This window comes from Callorhinchus milii, unplaced genomic scaffold (genome assembly GCF_018977255.1).
Source record: "Callorhinchus milii isolate IMCB2004 unplaced genomic scaffold, IMCB_Cmil_1.0 Scaffold3, whole genome shotgun sequence".
Classification (NCBI taxonomy): Eukaryota; Metazoa; Chordata; class Chondrichthyes; order Chimaeriformes; family Callorhinchidae; genus Callorhinchus; species Callorhinchus milii.
In genome coordinates this window covers 69,009,806-69,021,420 of record NW_024704744.1, presented here as the reverse complement: position 1 = coordinate 69,021,420, position 11,615 = coordinate 69,009,806, and the positions used below count along the sequence as shown (strand labels likewise).

Below are 11,615 nucleotides of genomic sequence, written 5' to 3'. Positions count from 1 at the left end.
CGGAAAGCATCGAAGAACACATAACATCGCTCTGGCACAGCAGGATAATTCATTATAACCAAGGACTTTCTGTCCTTTGCAGATGCAGACTTCCAATAACTCGTAATTTTTACTATGTAAAGGCACAGAAATATGTATAAAGTGAGCAGTGAAAACTACATTTGAAATGAATTACAGGTTTTATAGCATCTAAGAGATGAACCAGTTCAGTTATAAGAGTGAATGTAGATACCATGAGATATAAAGCTGAACAGGGTCTCTGACAACCAGAAGGTACAGCTTACAATAAACAAGATACACAATACATCAGCAGACAGTCACTCATTGATATCTGGCAATGGGCATTGCGAAAGCAAACCGATTGAATATTTTTTCTCAAATGGCTTACCTTTCCACATTGCTAACTATGCAATGCTGAACATTAACATGAATCTAGCTAAATAGCATTAGTCAGGACCACAAATTGTGTAGGGAGAATCCCAAAAGACTAGTGCAGGTTAGCAGAGGTTACTAACATCGACCCCTGAAAACAGAACAAAGAGAATTAGGAAACAATTGTTTTGTTATATATGAATTTTATTTTGAATGAAATATGTAGTGATGTCAAATGTGATCAGCGTTGTAAGATATAGTCTATAAATCTAGAAGACAATATAGTACCTTTACATGTTTAAAATATCTAGATTGTTGGACTCGGGAGAGCGAGAAGTTTACAGTGTAATGGTACAGCATACCTACTGGTCAGTAATTACATCATTAGGAGGGACGGGGGGAGAGGAGAGAAATACAGCTATATGAAGTTGGAGGCAGTCCCAGTTAGACTTGACACAATACACAAAAATAATTAAAAAAACACAATTCCACCAAATGATTACCGATGGATTACTTGGACCCTTCTGCAAACTCTGTTTGAGCCGTTTGGTCTGTTGGAAATGAAAAGCTTTGAGTGTAAGAGAATGTTATTCAGACTGGTATAAGATCCCCTACAATGAAAGTGAGGCCTGAGGTAGAAAGGTGGTCATGGCTTTCTTTTGTTACAATACGTTAAAACAATTAAAATTCTACTCAAAAAATTTCCTCGGGGCACAGATTCGTTAAAAGTCCCTCTATAAAGAGGGGGCTGAGGGGGAAATTGATCCCCTCCCATTTACCCGCAACACTTTGGCCTAACTAAAAAAAAAGGAACTATATCCTTAGGCACGCAGCCAAGTGTTGAAAGCCACAGCTATGAGACTTGGCTTCAAAGGAGGGTGATGCTGGAGAGAGTGGAATGACTTTTTGTTTGTAAAACTGTGTAAAATGCACAAACCATGACTTGAAAATGTTCCATCAATACTCTCTTCACCAATAGTAAAAAGTGATATAAAGCCCCTTCCCCCTTCTCAAATGCTGATGTTTATACAAATAATGGCAAGTTTTTCAGACTCCACCTAACATTTTATACTTCATTATTTTACAATTGCATAGTAAAAGAAGCAAACAGGAACATAACAGTGACAACTTGTGGTCTTTGGGTCTTCAGGAAGTGAACTTCTTCAGTAGGACAGATCATTGAAATCCATAATACTTTTGAGGGTCCCGTTTCCGTATATTTGTAACTAATGTCGGTCATCGGGGTTGGTGGACGATGCTGGAAGTTACTGGCTAGTGTTTCCAACACGTCTTTACATCATCTGCACTCAATGCAAAAGAAAACGCCTTGTTATTCTAACCCTCCACCACAAACCTAAACCCAAACCCAAGCAGACATTCAGTGAAACATCTATCCTTTCAGCTCAGGTGCAGTGGGGTTTGTGCAGACACGTATTTGAACGCTCGCGAGGTCAGCATGCATACACCAACACTCTCCATGACAAACACACACACACACACACACACACACACACAGACCACTCAGTTAACTTTCAGCTAAGAGAGTTGTACCTTTGGACACAGTTTAAAAATACCAGCATTTTACAAATGTTTTTGTTCCAATGTTGGAACAGAGAAGATTGAGGGGTGACCTGATAGGAGTCTTAAAAATTATGAGGGGTTTTGCAATAGGGAGAAATTATTTGCTCTGATTGATGAGTCAATAACTAGAGGGTATCAATTTAATATGGTTAGCAAACAAGCAAATGGGAAGGTTAGAATTGGTTTCATGCACAGAGTAGTTAGGATATGGAATGTCCTGACGGAAGCAGGTGTTTGAAGCAGAAGCCATTTCAGCTCTCAAAAGGGAGCAAGATAGATATCTAAAGAGGAGTAAATTACAGGGGTATGAGGAAAATAGAAGCAGAAGCGATTGAAAGGATTGCTCTTAAAAGAGCCAGCACAGACACAATAGGTCAAGTGGCCTCCTTCTGTGCTAAATTTAAAAATGTTAACACAAATCATTACATGTACCACATTATTAGCAAGAAAGTAGAGGAAGTGGTCACTCAGCAATACCACTTTTTATTAGATCCTGCCAGATCTTTTAATATTTCCCTTCTTTTTTTATAACCCTTTATACCCTTAATTCCTAAGTATCCACTATTCCTTAGACATCCTCGTTTCTCCAAAGGAATAAAACAATTTTCTCCTCCTTACATTCCCCACCATCTTGCTACAGAAGAGCAGAAAGGTGACCTGCTCCCAGGCCTCCAACAATTATATTCTCTAACAGATATATGGAGATGAGTAACAAGGACTCAGAATCTTTTCTCCACTCAGGCGTCTTGTCCTGGTGTAATCTGTAGGTTACACCCCCAGGCCGTTAGCAAGACATTAATGCAGCATGTAAATATACAAACATTATAACACCATAGGTATTCACAGTATGTATAGATAGCCATACATCCATCCATGGCCTTGCCCCCTCCTACCTCTCTGACCTGCTGACTCCCTACCAACCTGCCCGCTCCCTCCGTTCAGCGGGCTCCGGTCTGCTCCATGTCTCCACCTGATCCACCTTACCATCGGTGCCTGGGGTTTCAGCCTCTCTGCCCCCACACTCTGGAACTCCATCCCACAGTCCCTTCACCTCGCTTCCTCCCTTGTCTCCTTCAAGGCCGGTTTCAAGACCCTCCACTTCGATCGTGCCCTCAGTCGCTTTCCCACATCTCTGCCTTCCCTCACCCCTCCCCCATGCTCAGGTCCTGACCCCTGATTGTCTAGCACCTTGGGACATCTTCCTGACATGAAAGGCGCTCTATAAATGTAGTTTTGTTGTTGTTGTTGTATATGGTTCACCCCTCCTTCAATACACAACATTTACAGATGTGTTGTAAGTGGCATACCTGCTGTCTTGGAGTGAAACTTGCTGCTGGAGACCAAATTTTGGTTGTGTTGGGGAAAGAAAAACAGAGACATTAGGAGGAGCAGTGTAAACAACAAATTACATTTGTATAGGGCCTTTCATGTCAGGAGGATGTCTCAAGGCACTGAATAGTAAGAGATTTGCACCCGAGCAGGGGGTTGAGATTGAGTGGGGGGTCTGGGGGGCAGGGAGGGTAGGGGCAGGAGGGTGGCCAAACGCACGGTCGAAGAGGAGGGTCTTAATACGTGCCTTGAAGGAGGCAAGGGAGGGAGCAAGGTGAAGCGACTGTGGGATGGAGTTCCAAAGGGTGGGGGCAGAGAGGCTGAAGGCCCGAAATCTTTTTAAAGACTTCTTTTTCAAGTAGAAATCCCAACAGAGGAGGTAACCTCGCCATTGATGTCGCTTATAAAAGTCGGTAACAAAGAAATGCAATTTCTCTGAACGCCAGCTTTGACCTCGGTTTAAATGGAGTGTTCTGATACCATCATTATGGGCAATGACAGTCTCACGGGGAAACTTATACTTGAGTATAAATTCCACCACTAATGTCAAGCCCATGGATGTACAGCAATAGACAGATCAGTAGCTCCCATGGTCTCAAGGAAGGAGAATGGGAGTTAATTGCTTTGATGTCTAATTCTACTCATTTGTCAAAATTAAATTGAGCTGCGATATTCAAGTCTCTGATGAAATATCAAATTTCAGTAAGCATATCAAGGACCTTACATACAAAGGCATTGTATGTAACCCAGAATCTGAATCTGCTTGGACCAGCTGATGAAAAGCATCTCGATACAGGGCTGAAAATTTACCCCTAAAATGTGTTAGAATGGATGAACTGGGGCTGAAATGAATGAAGGTTAAGAGACCTGATAGAGGGTTTTGAAATTATGGAGCGGTGGGAGGGTGGTGGTGGGGTGGGGATGGCGGGGTGGAGCGGGTGGTTGACCACGTAAACAGGGAGAAATTATTTCCACTGGTCAGTGAGTCAGAAACTTGGGTGCACAGTTTTAAGGAAATCACCAAAAGTGCAAAGGGAGAAGTTCGAAGACCGTTTTTACACAGGTTGCTATGACGTGGAATGCACAACTTGGAACTGTGGTTGAGAAAGAATCCATATCAGCTTTTAGAAGTAGATAAATATCTGAAAAGGAGAAATGTGAAAAGGCAGGAGAATGGGATAAATGGAAAGCTTTTTCAGACAGAGTACACACCCAACGGGCCAAATGACCTCTGGGCTGTAAATTTCTATGGTTCTATGCTTTATTGCCTTATTATTATTATTTTACTGCCTGCAGACTGAGGGGAGAAATATAAACCGCAGGCAGTGGATAGGACATAATAGTTGGATTTCAATGCATACATTTCACCCGGGATTACTTTTATGTACATGCTTCCTTGGGAAAAAAATCTCAGGCTTTTTTTTATTAAAGCAGCTTGAAGCTACCTTTATGAATACTGGAGAAAGGGGCAGAATTCAGTTGCCCTTAAGAAGCAGCTATATCTGGATGAGGGAACATACACCACAGGGCTTGATGAGAGTAAAATGTCTCATTTCTCTGAACAGAAGCACCATGTCGATGGCAAAGAAAAGGGAGCATACAAAATGAAAAGAAGACAAAACTAAGAGAAAAAGACCCAAGAGGTTATTACCAACTCAGCCTGCAACTGTGGTTCTAATGCAGAGTTTTCTTCTGAAACCCAGCGCATATAACATTAACTTGTGAAGTTCGGCTAATAGCTGCTGAAATGTTTTGTTATTAGACAGTTACAGTTAAGTGGTGTGGGGTAGAGCTGGGCAATGAGTATGAACGTACAGCTTTCTCCGAGGGCAGGTGCACATACAATGAGCTCAATAATAATAATAGTTGCATTTGATGTAGCGCCTTAGCATATCTTCGAGATGTCTCAAAGTACTTCACACAATATACTGTAAAGTGAATTGACTGTATATTTTGTGGGTAAAACGTGGCAGCCAATTGCGCACAGCAGTGTCACACAAACAGTTGTGGATTGAAGTAAACTATTTATTTTAATTTTTTTCCTACTTACTGCTAGATAAGCAATGTGGAGTAAGGAAACTTGCCCAATATTCCACCCTGCCGGTAATCGAATCCAGGTCTCTTGCTTGCTAAGCAAGTGCTTTAACCACTGAGCGACAGGACTCCTACAGTGCAATGGCCTTCTGCCCTGTAGGATTCTATGATTCTATTACGTAAGCAAGGCAGGAGGCTCACAGAATCATAACAAATTTAACAAACAATTTTGCTAAGATTTATCATTTTAACCCTCTCCTACTTTAAATCTTTGAGAAAATTGATAACATCAGTTATGTGTATGAGTTTAAAAAAAACACTACCGACAAATAAGATTATAGAAAATAAAAGTATACATATTAAAGTAAGTTGAAAACAAATTAACTTAAAAACGCCAATGACTAAGAACAATGTGATTTCAGTCCCTGGATCCGGTTCTCTGACTGACGTAATGTGTTGTTCAGATGCTTTGACCACGCAGACCGTCTCTGCCTTAAGTTATTACCCAGCAACACCTATCCTTGCTTACCAGCTTCCATTGACAGATCATCATGTCTTAGGTTGTGTATCACATATGAGGTTGTGTACTCACATATAAGTTTGAGATCTCAAGGGTACTCGCTTGGCACTGATAATTTCTTCAATTGCAAGTACTACGTGCACTCTTATTGTGTGAATCTTTTCAGGCAAAATATAACTCACCCAAGGCTAAGGGGATTAATTATACTTTAGGGGAACTCTATAACTAGACTTAGATTTGTGCCAGGTGGGCAGCAAACAGTCTAATGCCAAGTAAATAACCTTTTATCTTAAGAGTCCATTAGCACTGCCTTGTTTTTTTTAAAAAAACACATTCTCTCTTCCTTGAAGCGTTTCCTCTTAGTTTCCACTTATGCTAAATTACACTACCAGAGAGTTCCGCACACCTTGTTGATCTTCCTTGCAGCACTGCAGCAAAACACGGACCATTTAACAAGGCAGTGAGTTTCTGAGGATTGTAGGACTTAATGCAACATCCATAAGAGAATGGGAGCATTGGACTATAATTGCAGTGAAATGAACAGAGAGGAGCCATAGTCATACTTACAGGGGAAAGTGTTATTGATCTGCTCCATAACATCCGTAAGATCTGTATTCGTATCCTGAGGTGGAATCAATAAGTCATCTGAAAACAGGACAGTAAGGGCCGTTACCGCAAAAACTAATCTGATAAGATTTGTTTCAAAGGAGGGGTAGAATCAAGAGTGAACAACATAGATATGTCATGACAGGTTATTACTGTCTGTGCTAGTTACTTTTACAAATGAGGAATGTTAAATGATGAGTGTTTAAAGCAAGGCACGTCTATCAATGTTGGAATTTTCCAGTTAATTTCCCCCAACTTCTGGTCATCATTCAGATATAATTCTTTCCCTGTGGATAAGGAGCGCTCCTCTGGTGTTCTCAGTCCTGCTGCATGGTACATAAATCACAGTCACTATATGTCACAATAAATCCTGTGAAACGTTACAAGACAGCCTCCTGCCATGATAGGTGCTATATCCACTGTAAGGATCATCATTACATGCATCTTTTGGCTCCAAATAAGTGGTTCTATTCTGGAGCATGAACTCCGGAGGGTTGGGGTAAAAATTAAAGTCTTCCAGAATAGATCCACTTTTGCTGGATGCAATGTAATGAGGATCCTTACATCCTACACCAGTGCCTGTATTCCAGGGTATAGCTACACAGTCGGCCATCAGCAACATAGACTTTCTGTGAAACATTGAGTTGCTGTGCTGATAGCCAACCTGCTCCGCGCTCCATGCTTACATGCCAAGTTGATTGCAAGGATGTCCAGTTACATGCAGACACTATCCCCAGGTGAACACTATCTCCCAAGAGGAAGATATTGATGGTCAAAGAAAGAAATGGTGGTGGGACCAGCTACTGAAGTCGCTCACACTTGTGTCAATCAACCATTAAGATCAACATGTGACATGTAACATGAATTTCCTGATCTGAGAAAACGCACCACAGAAAATGGAGTCTAAAACGTGGCAATTTTCAACAGAATTCCTAACAGTACTGACTCTCAAATTGGGATTTCTTCCAGTAAACAACAGTATTCTGACCCACAGGAACTCCACTCCATATGGAATTCTGTGTTAACCTCTCATGTCGGGGATGGGAATATAGGCAAGGATTCAATCTCAGATCTAATCATTTGCAGCACAAATGCATCAATAAAAAATACGATTTCATGATATCTGAATGGAACAATGGACCCACTTAAAACAATAATATGATACTCGGCTCACCAAAAAGAGATAAGTACCTCTCAAATATAAGTGTAAGTGGATTAAGCATTCTCCCAAAGAAATGAAATGGTCAATTTGTTAAATTTAAACCTACAACCAACAATAATAGAGTTGATAGAGTGTTGCATGTCAGGAGGACATTTCAGAATATTTCACCCAGCTAACTGTTCACCCAAGCTGGGCAGCGTTTGAAGGAGGGTGGGGGTGGGGGGAAGCCATTGTAACCAAAAGGATGGTTAGAATGAAAGGTCTTAAATCAAGCTTTAAAGATGGGGAGAGAGGGACCCCGGATAAAGTTCCCGAGAGTGGAGGGCTGAATGGCTGAAAGGTAGGTGTACCGAGGTGAAAGATGAAGCACCACAGTGCCTCTGTGGGTGGCTGGTTTGAAACTATTGCTTAAGCTACTTCTCAGGCAATTTGAAACTAGTCAGAGTGACAGGTACAGAGGTGCAGGTTAGCCTTCTTGGGCCTCAGTAGCAATGCGATCAGGTTGATATTGGAGTCACAACTGTGCTGCAACCTCAGGGCCTGCCAGTACACAAGACATGCAACTATTATATTGATAATTTTGTTTAAACCAATACCTCCTAGGAAATTTGTGATTTCTTTAAAAACTGAAATCTGAAGCTGTCACTCTTAATCCATTGTGTGCTATAAGGTACATCTGCACACCTTCAAGGCAGCCACCTGCAATGTGGATTAACCACTGTCACAACAGGAGGAGGAAGAGACAGTCTGATTGACAGCAAAAATAAAATCCTCTTTCACATCCAGGGTTGAGTTTATAGCCGAAAGGCATGTCGGTGTTGCTGGCTTGATGCAGCATGTACAGTAATACTGTCTGTGGCAGCTTTTTTCACTTTCTTTACACTCATCATTGTAGTCAGTCAGTGCATCTCGTCATTCATTTCGCACACAAGTTAACCTTCGGATTTTCTTCTTACTAACCCAAGAGTTTTCAATGGCCAATAATTAACGGTTACCACAGCCTTTCTTTCCTATATAAAATAACCTAGCAAGTAAGCTTCCATTCATGATGAGGTTCTAGGTTTGAGTGAAGTGCACACTGAATTCATAAAGCATTCTGTGGATCACAATAGCTCTGGGGAAAATGGAAAGGTAACCAGCGCTGGATAAGTGATGTGGGATTTAAAGTCGTGGATATTCTGAAGCTATACATGGCTTACCTTTGGGAAGCAAGGAGAAACCTTGCATAACCTTTCCTGAGGAGGTTTGGAATAAGGATTGGTAAGTAAGGAATTGAACAGTAAGGAATGGAATCCATCCCAGTGTCCGTCCACTCACCCCCTCCCTTCCCAACTTTAAAACCTGCCTGAAGACTTTTCTTTTCAACTGTGTTTTTAGCTCCCCCCTCCCCCCAGCCCTCACTTTCCTCCACTCAAAGCTGGCTCTGTGCACCCCTCTGAGACACTGCCTGGAGTGAAAGGCACTACATAAGTGTAAAATTGTTGTTGATAGAATAATAAGAATTACAGTAGAGACAGAAGTGATTTAGGCCAATTATGCCTAAGCTGGTGTGGTCATCTCCTCTACTGCACTAATTCCCTGCTCATTCCTCTCACATTATTGCTGCAAGTTGTTTCTTTTCAATTAAGTAGATTGTCTGTGGTCTGTGGAAGGGTCTGACTTGCTGCCCTGCGCTCTTATATCATTACCCAAATACTAGGCACATCCCTTGGAACCAGATGGGTGACAAGCCTAATTTCAACCATTTGCCTGATGTATAGGACACTTTATGTACTGTTGCACTTCAGGTCAACTTGCAGTTTTTTTCATCCAACGCTAACCTGTCTGTGAGCTGAAGTCCTCATTGAAGAGCTGGCCATACTCAGATAGCTGAAAGGAGGTGGATGGAGAAACGGCAGCAACCCCGTTCACTTTGGGATCGGTCGATGGCTATATTAAAAAAAAATTCAACAGTGTAAGTCAGATCGTTCAATAAATTTATACTGGAAGTTGTTGATTTTTACAAGGCTGGCAAGGATTTCTAAGTATATTAAAAGCTGTCGGCAATATAACATTTACCATCATTGGGACACCATTTTTATAGCCCCGTCCTTCTGTTCACAGATAATAATAATGCTTGACAATCGTTTTGATGACATCTTATCATGTCATCAAAATCTCTCAAGAGCGCTTCACAGGATTATAATAATAATCATTGCATTTGACATAGCGCTTTTCACGACTTCTAGATGTCTCAAAGCGCTTCACAGAATATGCTGTAAAGTGAATTGACTGTAATATTTGTGGGCAAAACGCAGCAGCAGCCAATTGCGCACAGACAGTCGTGGATTGAAAATGACCAATTTATTATTGTTTTGTTTTTTGGAGGGATTATTATTAGATGTGTGGAGTAAGGAAACTTGCCCAAGGTTTCGCCCTGTCTGGAATTGAATCCAGGTGTCTCTCTTGCAAGGCGAGTGCTCTAACCACTGAGCTACAGGACTCCACAAATTACTGCAAAGTCAGCGAACAAATAAAAATTTTATGTACATACGTGTTATTCTGAGCCTAGACACTACAGTATAGTCTTCTCAGTACAACAGTTAGTAAATGGAACTAGTCTGTAATCAACTCTGTAACCCCATCACCTCAGTCCTTGCCAGGCTCCATATTGCAGAACAGATCGATTTTAAGATCCTCACACTTGCGTACAAATCACTTCAACTCTGGCACCTCCCTGCTTACACCCCACTCCTCTATCTAAGAACATAAGAATTTGATAAGACGAAAGAAGACCAAGGTCCATCTAGGATGCCTTCCACCATCCTGGCAGTCGCTTGACATGTTGTGTCCCAAACTATATACTGCATCCCAACATATTATTTTCTAGCAGAAAATCTATCTAATTTGTTCTTAAAACAAACATTTTCTGCTTCCACTGTCTCCTTAGGGAGCCTGTTCCATAAGTTTACTCTCGCTCACTGAAGTAATGTTTCCGCAGATTTGTTCTGAATTTACGCACCCTTCAATCGCAGGCTGTGTACTCTAGTTCTACTGTTCGGTACAAGAAAAACAGCTGATCATGGTCTACATCATGGTCACTGTGCTTGTGATTCCTAGCTCCAGGTCGTTTATGAAGATGTTAAATAAAAGAGGTCCCAAAACACACTCCTGTGGAACTCCACTGGTAACATTCTCCCAGCCTGATGACATTCCCTAAACCACCACCTTCTGGGTTTTCCCCTTCATAAACTCATATTGGCTATCTTTTATCATTTTATCTTTTACCTGCCCCCTTTGTTCAGCTGGCTTTCGCCTCCTTATCTCCGCATTCCACTATCAGCGGCTGTCCTTTCAGCCACTGTAATCCTAGACTCTGGAACTCTGCCTAAATCCGTCTGTTTTACCCTCTCCTTGACCATTTTCAGATCACGCCTGAAGACTTCCCTCTTCACCAGTGCATATGATCACCTCCCGTCTCTCCTGAGCTCAGGGTCAAGTGCTCTGAAACTTTACCACTATATAAATGCAAGTTGTTGTTGATGTTGTTGAATGACAATATCAATGTAAGACATGGATATGGGATAGGTAAGATCTCGCAAGCTACAAAAACAGTTAATGTCTCCTGCCTCCAATGAATCTGGTGGTTTGGCTTAATGCCCAGAGAGTTCACCTCTTTGCTGATCTTACTTGAAATACAACGACTGAGAGACTAAATGCAGCCGCTTCAACTAACTAGTTAAAGAAAGCTCTAACCAAAATGCTAATTAACACAGAATATTTGTCACAGCATTGTTCAGATCTTGTTGAATGGATCAACCAAGAACATAGCAGCCACAGAGCAAGTGTTATTCAATGACCATGGATTAACTGAGTTTTTTGATTGGGGGCAAGTTTGCAGGGCTACAGGGAGAGAGGAGAGTGTGATTGATTTGGATAGCTCTTTTCAAAGAGCCGTCACAGACCTGATGGGCCGAATGGCCTCCTTCTGTGCTGTATAATTCTATGAGCAGAGCTGCTTTCCCATCAACT

At 41.5% G+C, this 11,615-nt stretch overlaps 1 protein-coding gene across 7 annotated transcripts in view; it reads right to left on the bottom strand.

Annotated features, from left to right (window-relative positions):
* Positions 1-558: 558 nt before the first annotated feature.
* utrophin overlaps positions 559-11,615 on the bottom strand; it is a 118,075-nt gene continuing 107,018 nt past the window's right edge. For 5 of the 7 annotated variants that reach the window (XM_042332834.1, XM_042332831.1, XM_042332835.1 and 2 more), the window contains 4 exons: positions 9,425-9,533; positions 6,404-6,481; positions 3,261-3,286; positions 559-1,673 (listed from right to left, as the gene is read on the bottom strand). In XM_042332834.1, the coding sequence (XP_042188768.1) occupies positions 1,665-1,673; positions 3,261-3,286; positions 6,404-6,481; positions 9,425-9,533 (222 nt within the window). In that variant the 3' untranslated portion in view covers positions 559-1,664. The remainder of the gene's footprint in view (positions 1,674-3,260; positions 3,287-6,403; positions 6,482-9,424; positions 9,534-11,615) is intronic. The other 2 variants (XM_042332832.1, XM_042332833.1) reach the window with 2 other exon arrangements.